The sequence below is a fragment of the Monodon monoceros genome, unplaced genomic scaffold (assembly GCF_005190385.1).
Source record: "Monodon monoceros isolate NGI ecotype Baffin Bay Population unplaced genomic scaffold, NGI_Narwhal_1 Super_Scaffold_18, whole genome shotgun sequence".
In the NCBI taxonomy this organism is placed as follows: Eukaryota; Metazoa; Chordata; class Mammalia; order Artiodactyla; family Monodontidae; genus Monodon; species Monodon monoceros.
Genome location: NW_021703774.1, coordinates 152,781,878 through 152,801,055, shown reverse-complemented (window position 1 = coordinate 152,801,055; position 19,178 = coordinate 152,781,878). Strand labels below are relative to the sequence as shown.

The 19,178-nt window shown below is 38.1% G+C and overlaps 1 protein-coding gene across 2 annotated transcripts in view; it reads right to left on the bottom strand.

The window, feature by feature from the left end:
- The window catches only part of KIAA0319L (KIAA0319 like), a 109,209-nt gene that overhangs the window by 35,238 nt on the left and 54,793 nt on the right, over positions 1-19,178 (bottom strand). For both annotated transcript variants that reach the window (XM_029227879.1, XM_029227878.1), the window contains exons 4-5: positions 6,207-6,450; positions 3,207-3,308 (exon numbers count right to left, since the gene is read on the bottom strand). In XM_029227879.1, the coding sequence (XP_029083712.1) occupies positions 3,207-3,308; positions 6,207-6,450 (346 nt within the window). The remainder of the gene's footprint in view (positions 1-3,206; positions 3,309-6,206; positions 6,451-19,178) is intronic.

The window sequence follows — 19,178 nt, the reverse complement described above, 5'->3', positions numbered from 1 at the left end:
ATCTTGACAAGACCTTAGTTTTCAAGATTTTACCCCAAAGCCAAAGGGAAACCAAACATTCTGTTGAAAGAAAAGGTGGATTCTGCTGACTCAACTATACTTAGGGCTTCTTCCAACTCTCTCCCAGCAATGCTCATTCCTGCCCCATACCCACGCTGCTTTGGGCCAATCCTCCCCTAAAATACCAGGTTGCTCATGGTATGGCATCCCAGTGAAAATACATGCCCTACAAACCACTATGAATGAACTCACTGGGAATAAAGGCCATTTTCTTGCAAAACTTCTTTTGCAACAAAGAACAGCAATGACTTCTAAATAACATGGTTCAAAAATACCTTTTTCAAGAGTGCTAACAATACTGGTCTCACTGAGGTCATCACACCCTGGTGAGTTAAAAGAGCTACTTCATTCCTGCTGAGCTAATAAATAACACACTGCAGAAGGTGGTAGGGGATGGCCCATTTAAAACAGGCCCCAATGAAATTAATTAAGATCAAATGAAGCATTAAATGGTCCTCATTTGTAGCTCAGACTGTATGACTGGGTAGCGTGAGGATAGAATCCTGTTATCTAAATGGAATCCCTCCCCAGTTAAAGTTGTCTTAAATATTTTTTGGAACAAGATGCATTTATGGCTAGGAATGGGTGGGATTCAGTAGGAAGGTTTCATTTAACTTACTACCCAAAAAGGGAAAAATAAAAGGGAAAAAAAAGAAGTCTCAAATGCTTACAGAGAATGGTCACCTTTTTCTTACTTCATGAGTTCAAAAGTTAACACACAGAACTTAATTCCAAACAGTCTTAAGACTAGATTTTACTTTATAAGCCTGAGATACAAGATCTATTACTCTTCCTTCCTCCAGAGAATACTAGCTTTGTTTTGGCCAGTTGTCAGCCCCAGGCAGCTCTCATAAATGTATCTGTAGAAGTTAGGTTACGTGAGGAGCAGGAAAGAAGCAGAAGTAGGACTGGTGCTAAGAGATGACATTTCTTGAACTGTAGTTAGAAACTTTTTTTCCCCACACAGAAAACAGACTCACACTAGCTTGGGAATTGACAATTTTATAACATCTGAGGCTAGCAACACAAATTGCAACAAATGACAATACTCTTAGAACAGAAAAGCTCAGGGGACGAATTATGCCTTACAGACAGGAATTTGCCTAAGGGTAGGAGCAACTGAGTACAGGTCTGTTAGACAGAATGCTGGTTTTAATGATTTAGGGCAGTGGTTTTCAAATCATGCCTCTGAACCCTAGAGGGATCCTGAGAGGTGCTGCAGGGGCTGCCATAGGAGATGAGAGGAATGAAGAACAGGCAGAGCTGGTCCTGCCTCATCGTCCCCAACCTTTGAAAGTTTGAAACCATCCATCTCATGTATCTGATTAAGACTGAAGAAACTGGGGAGCGGAGAGTTGAAAGAATCTGTTTTTGAACTGATGTGTTTTGGAATACTGATGTACAATGTGATATCAACCCACAGAAATGTATATACAAATAGGGGTTAGAAAAGAAAATACAGTAGTGCCAGGATATCTTTCACAGAAGAGTGGAAGCAACGGCAGGTCAAAGCAGTTCTTTCTTTACCTGCATCTTCAAAGGCCACCAAATCCATTCACCTTAACTTATCACCAGAGGAGGAAAGGAATATGTTTCTCTATAGGAAGGTGGAATGAACTGATAAGGAAAACTCAATGTGAGGGCAGAAATAAAGAACAGAGAGGGGGGGCTTCCCTGGTGGCGCAGTGGTTAAGAATCTGCCTGCCAATGCAAGGGACATGGGTTTGTGCCCCGGTCCAGGAAGATCCCACATGCCGCGGAGTGGCTGGGCCCGTGAGCCATGGCCACTGGGCCTGCGCATCTGGAGCCTGTGCTTTGCAACGGGAGAGGCCACAACAGTGAGAGACCTGCATACCGCAAAAAAAAAAAAAAAAAAAAAAAAAAGAACAGCGATGGGGCTTCCCTGGTGGCGCAGTGGTTGAGAATCTGCCTGCTAATGCAGGGGACATGGGTTCGAGCCCTGGTCTGGGAGGATCCCACATGCCGCGGAGCAGCTGGGACCGTGAGCCACAACTACTGAGCCTGCACGTCTAGAGCCTGTGCTCCGCAACAAGAGAGGCCGCGATAGTGAGAGGCCTGCGCACCGCGATGAAGAGTGGCCCCCGCTTGCCACAACTAGAGAAAGCCCTTGCACAGAAACGAAGACCCAACACAGCAAAAATAAATTAATTAATAAACTCCTACCCCCAACATCTTCTTTAAAAAAAAAAAAAAAGAACAGAGAGGGCATTTAGGTTCTGCAAAAGTACTTTTTGCATAAATACACTATTTGGTACTAGGCCCAGAAAGTAGGGATATTGTATTGGAAACATGTGTACCTAAAATGCAAGGACCCCATCCTGAATACAGTAAGGCATTCTGCTTAACTAGCCTTACAATGAGCTACTTGATTAATCTTATAATGAGAGTTAACACAAAGCCAATGCAATCATTTTCCATCAACATATGCTTCACTTCATGTCACAGATAATCTTAAGAGAATACGTGTCTATAAGTCAAACTTTGGTATATTAACATGTACTTCAAAGGTTAAAGGGGTGCGCATATTACAAAAGTTTTCTTAAGTAATAAATTAATCATCCCCTAATTTATATATTTTATAAATTTGAATATTGTATATTACATTGGGCTTGTCTTTTTTTTTACATGACAAATCTATATTAGTAGTAGTCTTTAATAACTTCTCTACAAGTTCTATATCTGCTACTTACTAGTTGTTTGGCCAAAATAAACAGGTTAACCTGAGTCCCAGTTTTAAATGGGCATAATAAAATCTACATTTAATGAGCATCAGCTATGTGCTAGGCACTGAGGTATATAGGTACGTTATACCATTTAATTTTGCTCTTAAAGTAACCTTATGAAGTAGGAATTATTATCCTCATTTTACTGAGAAAGAAATGGAAACTTAGAGAAGTTAAATAATTTGCTTAAAATCATTCAGCTAATGACTGGCTGAGCTCAGATTTGAACCCAGCCTGAACATCAAAGCCCATGATCTCAAACATTATATTGCCTCTCATATCACATAAATATTTGTGCATGTTCAAGCTATATCTTATTCTCACAGGACTTTTACAGACAGTAAATGTATGTAGATTCCATTATGAATTAAAACATTAACCAAATATAAGTGGATGTTTTACCTGCATCTGGCTCTTGGAGAACATATGCATTTAACTGAACTTCATTCTTAGGCAAGGTAATCTGGACACTGTTTCCAGCAGATACCACCAGTTCCTTTATAACTGGAAACGAAGAAAATACACAAGAGATAAGAAATTAGATCCAGACTACCTCATTTCTCTCCTTCCTTTTGTGGGCAAATTTCTTCTATAAACAATATTCAGCTACTGCCTTCATTTCCTCATTATTTACCCACTCTCTAATCCCCTGAAACGTGACTGTGCCCCCACTTTTCCACCGAAAAGGATCCTTAGAGGTCATCAACAAACTGCTTCTTAGCTAATCTAATAGCTGTTTCTCAACCCTCATCCTTCACCTCTGTGGTATCTAATACTGCTGACTGCCTCCATCTTAAAACTCATGGTTATCATGACACCATATTATTCCACTTTCTTCCTTTCTCTCTGAGTTTTTCTCCACTGTATTTTAACTATGATCTTTCCCTAAGCCCTCTTTATATAGTACTTTCCACAGAATTCAATAAACAGAGTTCAACTCTGTTTCAAGGATCATCTTTATGCTGATACATAACTTTCTAATAAAATATATATATAAAGTTCCTAGAGGAAAAGGCAAGTGTTGGCTGCAAGGCCAGCCTTAATTTTCTTTCCATTTCAATTGATACAGCCATAGACTTAGATAATTCCAAGAATCTTAACTGGTCTTCCGTCTGCTAGCTCTCCCCATTCTAATCCATTCTGTCTCCCTAAAACACCCATCACCATGAATTCTTCTAAAATACTCACCCACCATGATAGTCTCCTACTTAAGACCCCCACTCCCACACCATGTTTCAGTCCAAATTCCTAACCTGGCATCAGAGATCCATCATCACCTGATCACATCATCTCACCCTTCCACCCGATTCTGCCTCTAGTTATGCTCATTTTCCCTCTTGTGCTCCACAGAAGTCTACTCTTGGGGACTTCGCTAAAGCTTTTTTCTTCAATTGGGGTGTGTGCTTACTTTATTATAAATACAGTACTTTGTTTCTAGCTTAAAAGCCAGGCTTCTCTCCAAAAAATCTTCCCAGACCATTTCAGTTCGAACTGATCTACTTCCTGAACCACTTCAGCATTTTTGGAACATCCATCAGCTAATAGCTAGATACTAGATTTCTGCTTTTCACCAGCTATTCCATACATGTCAAAGCTTCTCAACTATGGCACAACCAATTCTTTGGACCAATTCTCTGGACCACGACATGTTGGACCAATTCTTTGTGCGTGTCGGGGTTGGGATGCGGGGAGATTGTCCTGTGCACTGTAAGATGTTTAGTAGGATTCCTAGTCTCTACCCACTAGATGTCAGTAGCACCCCTCCTCCACGGTTGTAACAATGAAAAATGTTTACAGGCTGTTGAGAACCACTGATTATATAAATCTTATTTCTCTAACAATAATTGTTCACTTGGTATGAGACCTAGGAACTAGAGAGCTTAAAGCAAACAACTGGCTGGTTCACCCATATTCCAAGACTGGAAGGTGAAAAGGGTTTCCTAGACAAATATGAAATTTGAGATTTATCTGTCTGCTTGGGAACACTGCACCTGGGGAGAAATGAAACCATCCATTATGGAAGCTTCAGCATTTAGACACTCCAGGAGGTGGAATAAGAATTGCTGCAGTAACTTTCAAAAAAAAGAAAAAAGAAAAGAAAGAAAGAAGGAAATCACTATACTTAGAGAAAGTATAATGGTCAAAAATACAGCGCAGGGCTTCCCTGGTGGCGCAGTGGTTAAGAATCCGCCTGCCAATGCAGGGGACACGGGTTTGAGCCCTGGTCCGGGAAGATCCCACATGCCACGGAGCAGCTAAGCCCATGCACCACAACTACTGAGCCTGAGCTCTAGAGCCCGCGAGCCCCAACAACTGAGCCTGCGTGCCACAACTACTGAAGCCTGTGTGCCTAGAGCCTGTGTTCTGCAACGAGAAGCCACTGCAATGAGAAGCCCACGCACCACAGTGAAGAGCAGCCCCCGCTCACCGCAACTAGAGAAAGCCCGCATGCAGCAACAAAGACCCAACACAGCCAAAAATAAATAAATAAATTTATTTTAAAAATTATATATATACAGCGCAGCCCAAAACTTTCACAATTACACCAAAAATTACAACCATTCTGCCTGAATACAAAAATTACTTTAGTGCCTCAGGACTGAAACACTAAAATTTTATGTTATATTACCACTGAAGGAAACCTTAGGAAATTAAAAATTGGCAAAAATTCATTTTCACTGGCTTTGCTTCACCCTGTTGACTTTTTCAGGGGATAAAGATCAACTTAGTTCCCTTGATTAAGCATTTCCTCCTAATACCTTAGAACAGAACTTATGAAGCAGACTTGTTGTTAAGGCAACACTCTGTATAAATCTCCTTCCTATGAGTTGCTTTAAAAATAAAGATGCAAAAAATAGTAATAATAAAAAAAATAAAGATGCAGAATTCCCTGGCAGTCCAGTGGTTAGGACTCGGTGCTTTCATTGCTGTGGCCCCAGTTTGATCCCTGGCCAAGGAACTAAGATCCCATAAGCCACATGGCACTGCCTAAATAAATAAATAAATATTTAAAAAATAAAAATAAAGATGCTATCGAAATCACAGACACAAATATCTGACCCACAATCACCCATTCAGAAGGCAAACAGTTATACACATCCGACTCTTTCTTCCCAGTGGCCTCTGCTTGCTTGGCTCCTTGAACATTACTTAATTGAATCTAGGTACAGTGGAATTTGGCTCTGGAAAGAGCCTCAAAATACCCATAGGCTGGAGCTTATTGAAAAAAGGATTGAGAGACCAAGTCCTATGATTACAGGGACATTAACAGGATTATTATTTTTTTAACCTACAGTATCTAAAAGTCATGCCTCCCTCCTTTCTTTCCACGAACAGGGAACATTTTGATCAAAATCTCTATTTCCCCATCCTATCTCCAAGGACAGAAGAAAAGGGCCTCACCTGGGTATGGTGCTGAGGTGCTCTGGAAAGAGGCCTGAGGGGTAGGGGTGGCATAACTGTAGGAAGGAGCCACTGGCAGAGGGGTAGCAATCAGGATTTTCCCAGGGATTGTTACTTGCTGAATGCTAGGAGTAGCACCCGGGTCCTCTGATGCCTCAGGTTGAACTGATACATTTGACCAACCAGGAATCTTCGCAGTCAGATCTGTGGTTAAGGGATTAGAAATTGTATCTGTGTTGTGGACCTAGAGAAATGCAAAAATTCATTTGAATAGGCAAAAGTTATACAGCCAGTTTTTTAGGTCATGTCTCATGAAATAACTGCATGTTAAATTTTTTTTTTAAAAATGCAAAACTGTCAAAAATATTAAAGAAACTAATCTTATCACCCAAAGTGGTGTTAAAATGTTGATATAAATCTTCCCAGTATTTTTTTTCTATGCGAAGTTTTGCTTAAAACAAAGTAGTAATAATTACACTATGTATACTTTTACCTTCTTTTCTTACTTAATATTTATATTCAATCTTTCTACAAATATGTATTAAGCAACTATTATAAAACAGGCCTGTGGATCCAAAATATAATTAAAACATAATCACTGTGCTCAACAAGCACACAATCTAGTGGGGAAGAAAGGACTAGAAACATAATAAGCCAAAATGGTAAATATACCTATAAGAGCCATGACTGAACCAAAGAAACATAATCGGAGTACTTCTCTTTCTTGGAGAGAGGAAGCATGTGAAGAAGGATGGTTTAAATAAGTAAATAAAGACCTTCTGGAGGTGGAGAGTCCTGAGATGCATTTTAAAGGGTAAACTAGGGAAGAGGCTGAGGGGAGAGATGAGTATAAGCACAAGAAATGAGATTAACATGGCTAGTGTTGGGAAATGAGTCATAAGCAAAGTGAGAGGCAGGGAGTAATAGAAGATGAGCTGGGAAGACAGTGAGGGGTCAGACTAAAGAAGACATTAGATGCTACTTTAAGAAGCCAGGTGATGATGACAATTAAAGGGTTATATACAGGGAAGTGACAAGGTAGGTCAGGTTTTTGTTTTAAATGAATCATTCAGGTTGTTGCACAGTGTATGGGTTTGAAGGAGTGAGACAACAGCAGGAATACCCTTTAGGAGGTTACTGCATTCATCCAAGTGAGAAATGATGAGTGGTTAAACAGGGTGGTTGTATGGATTTTTTTAAATCAACTAATTGAAGTATAATACACAAAATAAACGGCACACATTTAAAGTGTATAGGTCAATGAGTTTTGACAAGTGTATACACCCATGTAACCACAATCAAGAGAGAGAATATTTCTATCAGCCACAAAAATTGGTTCATGCCATAGACTAATTTCCATTAATGAAATTATTAAATCAGTAATTTAAAAAACTCCCAGTGAACAAAAGTCCAGGACCAGACAGCTTCACAGGTGAATTCTACAAAACATTTAAAGAAGAAGTAACACGTATCCTTCTCAAAATATTCCCAAAAATTGAAGAGAAAGGAACACTTTTGAACTCATTCTAGAAGGCCAGTGTCACCCTGATACCAAAAACAGACAAAGCCACCACACAAAAAAAGAAAATTACAGACCAATATCACTGATGAACATAGATGCAAAAATTCTCAACAAAGTACTAGCGTACCAAATTCAACATTACATGAAAAGGATCATACACCATGAGCAAGTGGGATTTATCCCAGCAATGCAAAGATGATTCAATATCCACAAACCAATCAATGTGATATACCACATTAACAAACTGAAGAATAAAAATCATATGATCATCTCAATAGATGCAGAAAAAGCTTCTGACAAAAATTCAACATCCATTTATGACAAAAACTCTCTAAAACTGGCTATAGACAGAACATACCTCAACATAATAAAGGCCATATATAACAAACCCACAGCCAACATCATACTCAACAAAAGACAAGGGTGCCCACTCACACTGCTTTTATTCAACATAGCACTGGAAGTCCTAGCCACAGCAATCTGACAACAAAAGGAAATCAAAGGAATCCAAACTGGAAAAGAAGTAAAACTGTCACTGTTTGCAGATGATATGACACTATACATAGAAAATCCTAAAGATGCTACCAAAAAACTATTAGAACTAATAAATGAATTCAGTAAAGTTGCAGGATGCAAAATTAATATAGAGAAATCTGGTGCATTTCTATACACTCATAATGATCTATCAGAAAGATAAATTAAGGAAACAATCTCATTTACAATTGCATCAAAAATAATGTAATACCTAGGAATAAATATAACCAAGGAAGTAAAAGACTTATACTCTGAAAACTGTAAGACACTGATGAAAGAGAAAAGGGAGCCCTCGTACACTGTTGGTGGGAAGGTAAACTGGGGCTACCACTGTATAAAACAGTATGGAGGTTTCTCAAAGAACTAAAAATAGAATTTCCATACCCAGCAATTCCACTCCTGGGTATATATCCATAAAAACAAAAACAAATTTGAAATGTTCAGTGCAGCATTATTTACAATGGCCAAGACATGGAAGCAACCTAAGTGTCCATCAACAGATGAACAGATAAAGAAGATGCGGTATATATATACAATGGAATACTACTCAGCCATAAAAAAGAATGAAATTTTGCCATCTGCAACAACATGGACAGACTTGGAGGGTATTATGCTAAGTGAAACAAGTCAGACAGAGAAAGGCAAATATTGTATGATATCACTTATAAGTTTATGTGGAATCTAAAAAATAAAACAAACTAGTGAATATAACAAAAAATAAAGTCTCATAGATATAGAGAACAAACTAGTGGTTACCAGTGGGGAGAGTGAATGGGGGAGGAGCAAGATAGGGGTAGGGGATAAAGAGGTTCAAAATTCTATGTATTCTATGTATAAAATAAATAAGCTACAAGGATATATTGTACAACACAGGGAAAATAGTCAATATTTTATAATAACTATAAATGGAGTATAACCTTTAAAAATTGTGAATCATCTGAAATTTATACAATACTGTACATCAACTATACCCCAATAATAAATAAATACATAAATAAATATTATGAGGATAAAAAAAAGACATTGATAGGAATTCCCTGGCGATCCAGTGGTTAAGGTTCTGCACTTCCAGTGTAGGGGGCGTGGGTTCGATCCCTGATCAGGCAACTAAGATCCCACATGCAGCATGGTGTGGCCAAAAAAAAAAAAAGACATTGATGAAAGAAACTGAAGATGACAAACAAATGTAAAGATATCCCATGCTCATGGACTGGAAGAATTAATATTGTTAAAATAACCATACTACCCAGAACAATCTACAGATTCAATGCAATCCTTATCAAAAACAGAACAAAACAAAAAACATTCATTTTTCATAGAACTAGAACAAATAATTCTAGTATTTGTACAGAAACACAAAGACCCTGGATAGCCAAAGCAATCTTGAGAAAGAAGAACAAAGCTGGAGGTGTCATGTTCCCTGACTTAAAACTATACCACAAAGCTACAATAATCAAAACAATATGGTACTGGTGCAAAAACAGATACACAGATCAATGGAACAGAACACAGAGCCCAGAAAAAAGCCCATGCTTATATGATCAATTAATCTACAACAAAGGAGGCAAGAATATACAATGGAGAAAAGACAGCCTTTTCAATAAATGGTGTTGGGAGAACTGGACAGCTAAACACAAAAGAATGAAACTGGACTACTTAATCACACCACATATAAAATTAAACTCAAAATGGATTAAAGACTTAAATGTAATACCTGAAACCACAAAACTCCCTGAAGAAAACACAGGCAGTCAGCTATCTGACCTCAGTCTTTTTTTTTTTTTTAATTGGGGTATAGTTGGTTTACAATGTTGTGTAATTTTCTGCTGTACAACAAAGTGAATCAGCCATATATATACACACACACACACACACACACACACACACATATATATATATATATATATATATATCTCCTCCCTCTTGGACTTCCCTCCCACCCCCTCATCCCACTCATCTAGGTCACCACAGAGCACCGAGCTGAGCTCCCTGTGCTATACAGCAGGTTCCAATAGCTATCTATTTTACACATGGTAGTGTATATATTGACATCGGTCTTAACATAATATTGATTTTTTTTTTGGATATGTCTCCTCAGGCAAGGGAAACAAAAGCAAAAATAAACAAATAGGACGACATCAAACTAAAAAGCTTTTGCACAGTAAAGGAAACTATCAACAAAATGAAAAGGCAGCCTACTGAATGGTAGAAAATATTTGCAAATGATATATCTGATAAGGGGTTTACTACCCAAAATATACAAAGAACTCATACAACTGAATATAGAAAAAAAATCCAATTAGAAAGTGTACAGGGGGCTTCCCTGGTGGCGCAGTGGTTGGGGGTCCGCCTGCCGATGCAGGGGACACGGGTTCGTGCCCCGGTCCGGGAGGATACCACATGCCGTGGAGCGGCTGGGCCCGTGAGCCATGGTCGCTGAGCCTGCGTGTCCTGAGCCTGTGCTCCGCAACGGGAGAGGCCACAGCAGTGAGAGGCCCGCGTACCGCAAAAAAAAAAAAAAAAAAAAAAAATGTACAGAGGACATGAATAGACATTTTTTCCAAAAAAGACATACAGATGGCCAACAGACACATGAAAAGAGGCTCAACATCACTAATCATCAGAGAAATGCAAATCAAACTGCAATGAGATACCACCTCACAACTGTCAGAATGGCCATCATCAAAAAGACAACAAATAGCAGGTGTTGGTAAGGATGTGGAGAAAAGAGAATCTTTGTGCACTGTTGGTGGAATTGTAAATTGGTGCAGCCACTATGAAAACCAGTATGGAGGTTCCTCAAAAAATTGAAAATAGAACTGCCATATAATCCAGCAATTTCATTCCTGTGTATTTACCCAAAGAAAATTAAAACACTAATTTGTGCCAACAAACACATGAAAGGATGCTCAACATCATTAATCATTAGAGAAATGCAGATCAAAACTACAATGAGGTATCACCTCACACCGGTCAGAATGGCCATCATCAAAAAATCTACAAACAATAAATGCTGGAGAGAGTGTAGAGAAAAGGGAACCCTCTTGCACTCTTGGTGGGAATGTAAATCGATACAGCCACTATGGAGAACAGTACGGAGGTTCCTTAAAAAACTAAAATCAGAACTACCATACGACCCAGCAATCCCACTACTGGGCATATACCCTGAGAAAACCATAATTCAAAAAGAGTCATGTACCACAATGTTCATTGCAGCTCTATTTACAATAGCCAGGACATGGAAGCAACCTAAGTATCCAATGACAGATGAATGGATAAAGAAGATGTGGCACATATATACAATGGAATATTACTCAGCCATAAAAAGAAATGAAATTGAGTTATTTGTAGTGAGGTGGATAGACCTAGAGACTGTCATACAGAGTGAAGTAAGTCAGAAAGAGAAAAACAAATACCGAATGCTAACACATACATATAGAATCCGAAAAAAAAAAAAAAGGTTCTGAAGAACCTAGGTGCAGGACAGGAATAAAGATGCAGACGTAGAGAATGGACTTGAGGACACGGGGAGGGGAAAGGGTAAGCTGGGACGAAGTGAGAGAGTGGCATGGACATGTATACACTACCAAATGTAAAATAGCTAGTAGGAAGCAGCTGCATAGCACAGGGAGATCAGCTCCAGCTTTGTGTCCACCTAGAGGGGTGGGATAGGGAGGGTGGGAGGGAGACGCAAGAGGGAGGAGATATGGGGATATATGTATACATATAGCTGATTCACTTTGTTATACAGCAACAACTAACACAACATTGTAAAGCAATTATATTCCAATAAAGATGTTTAAAAAAACCCACTAATTTGAAAAGACATATGCACACCAATGTTCACAGCAGCATTCCTTACAATAGCCAAGTTATGATAGCAACCTAAGTGTCCATTGATAGATGAATGAATGAATGAAGAAGTGGTATTATATATACAACGAAATATTACTCGGCCATAAAAAATGACATCTTGCCATTTGTGATAACATGGATACATCTAGAGGGTATTACACTAAGTGAAATACGTCAGACAGAGAAAGGTAAGTATCATGTGACCTCATTTATATGTGGAATCTAAAAAACAAACAGATAAACAAACAAAACAAAGACTCACAGATACAGAGAACAAACATATGGTTGCCAGAGGGAAGTGGGTTGAGGGGTGGGGGTGAAAAGGGTGAAAGGGATCAAGAGGTACAAACCTCCAGTTATAAAATAAATAAGCCATGGGGATGTAATATAAAGCACAAGGAATATGATCAATACTATTGCAATAACTTTGTATGGGGACAGTCTGTCACTAGACATATCGTTTCATAAAGCATGCAAATGTCAAATCACTATGTAATATACCCGAAACTAACATAATACTGTATGTCAACTATATTAAAAAAAACAGTTGGTTCATGCCCCTTTGCAGTAAATTCCTGCCTCCAGCCCCAGGCTCAGACAACCACTGATTTGTCTTCTGTCACCATTAGTTAGTTTGGGCAGTTTTTGTACTTCATATAAAACGAATCATATACAAACTATTTTTGTTTCTGGCTGCTTTCACTCAACATAACATTTTTAAGATTCATATCAGTATATCAATAGTTCACTCCTTGTTATTACCGAGTAGTATACCATTATAGAGATATACCAAAATTTCTTTATCCATTCATCTACTGATGGAGATTTAAGTTGTTTTCAGTTCTCAGCTCTTATAAATAAAGCTGCTATAAATGTTAGAATACAAAATGTTTCTGTAAACATATTTTAATTTATCTTGGGTAAATTCTTAGAAATATTTATTGCTAATTACATATATGTTTAACTTTATAAGAATCAGTTAACTATTGTCCAAAGAAGCTGCTGTACCATTTTGTATTTCCACAAGCAATGTATGAGAGCTCCAGTTGTGCCACAAGTTCACCAATACTTAGTATTCTTGGTCTTTTTTCTGTTTTCTTTTTTTTGTCATTCTCATGGTATCTCACTGAGATTTAACTTATACTTTCCTGATGACTAATGAGGTCGAAATTTTTCTCGTATGTTTATTGGCCAGATATATATTTTCTTTGAAGTTTATTCAAATCTATGTCCATTTTTTTACAACTTTATTAAGATATAATTGACATAGTAAACTGAACATATTTAAAGTATACAATTTGATAAAACTTGACATATGTGTACACTTATGAAACCATCACCACAATCAAAACAATAAACATATCCATCACTCCCAAAGATTCCTCATGCTCCACTGTAGTCACTTCTCCTCCCCACTCTCACCTCCAAACAACCGCTGCTCTGTTTCTTGTCATTATAGATTAGTTTCCATTTTCTAGAATTTTATATAAGTGGAATCACAAAGTACACACTTTTTTTGTTGGTCTGGCTTCTTTCACTCAGCAAAATTATTTTGCTATTAATCTGTTACGGTGTGTACCAACAGTTCTTTCCTTACAATTGCTGAGTAACATTCTACTGAATGCTACAAGTGAATATACAAATATATTTATACAAATAAAATATACAATATATTTGAATATACAAATATATTTATTCATTCAGCAATGATGGACATTTGAGGTGATTCCAGTTTTTGGCTATGACAAATTGAGCTGCTATAGATATTCCTCTACAAGTCTCTGTATGAACATATCCTTTCATTTCTCTTGATTAAGTATCTGTAAGTAGAATGCTTGTTCATATGGAAGATGTACCTTTAACTTTTTAAAAAACTGCCAAACAATTTTCTAAAGTTGTGCCATTATATAGTCCCACCACCAGTGTGAGCATTCCAGTTGTTCTATAACCTTGCCAGAATTTGTTATAACTCTTTTAATTTTAGCCAGTTTAATTTGCATTTTTCTAATCGTGAATGATGTTGAGCACCTTTTCATGTACTTACTGGACACCTGTATGAATTCTTTGGTCGACTATCTATTGAAATCCTTTGTTTCATTATTAATTTTCTAACTGAGTTACAAGAGCTCTTTATATATTCTAGAAACAAGTCCTGTTAGGTATTTAATTTGGAAATACATTTTCCCAGTCTGTTGCTTGCCTTTTCATTTTTCTTAATGATGTCTTTTAAACAGCAAAAGCTTGTAATTTTGATGAGTTCCAATTTATCAGTTCTTACTTTTATGTTTCATAATGTTAGTGACTTATTTATTTATGTATTTATTGACAAGATCACAAAAATGTGTTCCAGTTTTCTTCTACAAGTTTTATAGTTTTAGCTCTTAAATTTAGGCCTACAATCCATTTTGAGCTAGTTTTTCTGTATTGTATGAGGTAAGGGTCAAGGTTCATGTTTTTCCATATCACAATCCAATTGTTCCAGCACCATTTATTGAAAAGATTATCCTTTCCCACTGAATTGCCTGGATACATCAGCTGGCCATATTTGTGTGTGTCTTTCTCTGGAGTCTATTCTGTTTCACTGGTTTAGTCTACCTTTACACCAATGCCACTGTATTTTTCCTAGCAGGCAAGTAACTTATCTGGATTTAATCTGTAGAGTTTGCTTCCCCTGCAATGTGCAGCAACTGATACCTCTTTGTAATTCTTTTTTTTTTGGCAGTACGCGGGCCTCTCACTGCTGTGGCCTCTCCCGTTGCGGGGCACAGGCTCCGGACGTGCAGGCTCAGCGGCCATGGCTCACGGGCCCGCGGCATGTGGAATCCTCCCGGACCGGGGCACGAACCCGCATCCCCTGCATTGGCAGGTGGACTCTCAACCACTGCGCCACCAGGGAAGTCCCTCTTTGTAATTATTGCAGCTACTTTTTCAGGGTTTTCTTGTGAATCTGGTGATTGGCCAAGAATTTGGCCATAGATTATACTCACATTCAGGGCCTGTTCTGACTGAGATTACTCCCTAATTTTTCAGTCTTAGAGTCTGTCCTCTGATACCTCAAGTAAATAAGACATCAGATTTCTGCCACCTGAGTTACATATGGCTGGGTAATGAATTCAGTTTAAAAAAAGCAGCAAACTCACAGAGCTCACCTGGTTTAGGTTCTGTCTTTCAAAGACAGGACTCTGCCTCTCTGATCTCTGTATGCTTTTTCACCAGGCCCTCTGGAATTTCTCCATGTAAGTGTAGTTTAGAGGTCCAGCCAGGGGATTTTAGTGGGGTTTACAGTCAGGTTATGGGTTTCACCTTCTTCTGTGTTGTTTTTTTTTAACTTTCAAGAGCTCCTCCCCTTATGTTTCCAGGTAATTTTTCTACCCTGAACTCTGTTCTTTGCCACCATAAGAAAGTAAAACTGAGGTTTTCCACTGCCACTTTCCTCTGCTATGGGGGTTGATGAATGCCCTCAGGCAAAAATTTTAAAAAGCTGCAAACTCACAATTCTTATCATTTCTAGTTACTGTTTTTCAAGAGTAAACTCTCCTCTAGCTTCTTTCTGCTTTTGGATACTTTCCACTTTATTTAAATATATTTTTTACATATTTTATAATTATTATCTGTGGGAAGGTTCAAGAGACTGCTTTACTCTCCACCATTACGGGAAATTCCCCCTGTGGGATGGATTTTAAAATATTAAGAATCTAATATTTATGAAGCTGAAATGTATCTTGGGCTTCAGGAAAAAAATCTAAGGTGAATCCCACGTTTCTACAAGGATATTAAAATCATTATTATGATTGGATTCCATATGTTCAAAAAGCTTTAGGAAAGACTGCATATATTAAGTAGAGACATGGAAGATATATTTTTAAAAGACCCAAAAAAGCTTCTGGAGATGAATATTACAGTGTCTAAGGTGAAAAATACACTGTAAGAGATTTAATGGCAAAGTAGACAATGCAGAAGAAAACTCAAAGACATATCAACAGAAACTATTCAAAACAAAACACGCAGAGAAAAAAAAAGACTGAAAAGAAAGGAACAGAACATCAGCAAATTGTAGAACAAATTCAAGGGGTCAAAATGCTTCTCACTGAGTTCTCAAAGGAAGGAAGCACAGGGACTTCCCTGGTGGCGCAGTGGTTAAGAATCCGCCTGCCAGTGCAGGGGACACGGGTTCAATCCCTGGTCCAGGAAGATCCCACATGCTGTGGAGCAACTAAGCCCATGCACCACAACTACTGAGCCTGCGCTCTAGAGCCCATGAGCCACAACTACCGAGCCCACGTGCCACAACTACTGAAGTCCATGCGCCTAGAGCCTGTGCTCCACAAGAAGAGAAGCCACCAGGTTGAGAAGCCCGCGCATTGCAACGAAGAGTAGCCCCCGCTCGCCGCAACTAGATGAAGCCCACACGCAGCAACAAAGACCCAACGCAGCCAAAAGTAAATTAATAAATTTAAAAAAAAATTTTTTTAAAAAGGAAGGAAGTACAGAAAAATATTTGAAGAAATAATTTCCACATATGATAAAAACTATAAACCCACATTTGAACCCAGATTTAAGAAGTTCAACAAGTTCCAAGTACAAGAAACATAAAGAAAACTACAAGTAGTAATATAATCAAATTTCTTAAAACAGTGATAAAGAGAAAATCTTAACAGGAGCAAGAGAAAAAAGACACATTATACATAGAGGAACAAATGTAAAAATTACAGATTTCTCAATAAACACAAGCAAGAAGAGATTGCTATAATATAATATCTTTAAAGTACTGAAAGCAAAAAAAAAAAAAAAAAAGGAACAGAAAACAACAAAAAATAACCCCACAAAAAACCAAAATCCCTGCCAACTTAGATTTACTTAAATACTGAAAATATTTTTCATAGACTAAAGTGAAATACTGAATTTTCAGATATACAAAAGTTGAAAGAATTTATCGCCACAAACCTACACTACTTGAAATGATAAGGGAAGTCCTTCAAGACGTAGAAAATTGATACCAGACGGAAACCTGAATCTATACAAAGTAATGAAGAGCACTGGTAATAGTAACTAACTAGGTGTATATTTTTCTTATTTTCAAATCTCTTTAAAAGATAATTGACTGTTTAAAGCAAAAAAAGTAACAATATACCGTGGAGGCTATAGCATATATAGAAGTAAAATGTATGACGACAACAGCACAAAGGCCAGGAAGAGAGAACGGAAGCGTACTGTTGTAGGGTCTTTACACTATACACGAGCTAGTAAAGTATCAGTTGAAGTTAGGCCTTGATAAGCTAAAGATGCATGCTACAAACTTCACAGCAACCAGTAACACGACGTAAAGAATTATAACTATGTATTAATTTCTCTGTTGTTGCTGTAAAAAGTTACCACACACGTTAGCAGCTTAGACCACACAACTTTATCATCTTAAGAGTTCTATAAGCGAGAAACCCAACAAATACAGACCTCACCGGGCTATACCAAGCGGCTGGCAGGGATGTGCTCCTTTTCGGAGGCTTTAGGACAGAATCCACTTCCTAGCCTTTTCCGGTTTCCAGAGGCCAGGCACTCTCCTTGGCTCAAGGTCCCTTTCCTCCATCTTCAAAGCAAGTAATGCTACATTTCTCTGTGTCCTCCACACATCTTCCTCTTCTACTTTTAGAAGAAGGACCCTTGTGACTAAAATGGGCCTACTCAGAAAATATGATAATCTCCCTATTTCAGAGTCAGCTGTTTGAAAACCTTAATTCTATCTGCAACCCTAATACCTCTTTGCCATGTAATGTGACATATTCACAGGTTCCTGGGATTAGGAAAGTGACATCCTTGGAGTGAGGGGCGGGGGGTCATTTTTTTGTTTTGTTTTGTTAATTAATTAATTAATTTGGCTGTGTTGGGTCTTCGTGTTGCTGCACACAGGCTTTCTCTAGTTGTGGCGAGCAGGGGCTACTCTTCGTTTTGGTGCATGGGCTTCTCATTGCGGTAGCTTCTCTTGTTGCGGAGCATGGGCTCTAGGTGCATGGGCTTCAGTAGTTGTGGCATGTGGGCTCAGTAGCTGTGGCTCGCGGGCTCTAGAGCACAGGCTCAGTAGTTGTGGTGCACGAGCTTAGTTGCTCTGCGGCATGTGGGATCTTCCCGAACCAGGGCTTGAACCCGTGTACCCTGCATTGGCGGGTGGATTCTTAACCACTGAGGCACCAGGGAAGCCCGGGGGGTCATTTTTTAATAATCACAACTGATAAGTCAATAAAAAGAGGTAAAATGGAATGAAAAATAATTAATTCAAAGAAAAGCATAAAAATAGGGATAAATGAACAAAGAACACATGGGACAAACAGAAAACTAAGTAGGTAGATTTGAATCCCATCACATCAATAATCACATTAAATGGTCTGAACAATCCAAGTAATTGACAGAGATTGTCAGATTGGATAAAAAGCAACACCCAGCTCTACGAAAACTATAAGAAAGCCACCTTAAATATAAAGACACAAATAGGTTAAAGGTAAAAGGATGGGAAAAGATATACCTTGCTAATACTAACCAAAGAAAGCCTGACTGGCTATATTAATATCAGACAAAACAGATTTCAGAGCAAATAATACTACCAGAGATAAAGAGGATAAATTTTATCACGATAAAGGGGTTAGTTCATCAAGAAGACAAAACAATCCTAAACATTTATACATCAAATAATAGAACTTCAAAGTACATGAAGCAAAAGCTAATCTAACACTAAGGAGAAACATATATCTACAAATATAGTGTGATATTTCATCACCTCTCTAAATAACTGATAGAAATTAATAGAAAATAAGCATATAGAAGATCTGAGCAACACTAACCAATTTGATCTAATTGACATTTATATAACACTTGCCCAACAATAATAGGATACATATTCTTTTCAAGTACACTTGGAACATTCACAAAGATAGACCATATTCTCAGCATTGAAACAGGTCTCAATAAATTTAAAAGGATTCAAGTCATACAATGTTCACTGGCTACAATGGCATTAAATTTCCAATCAATAATACAACAACATCTGGAAAATCCCCCAAAACATTTGGAAA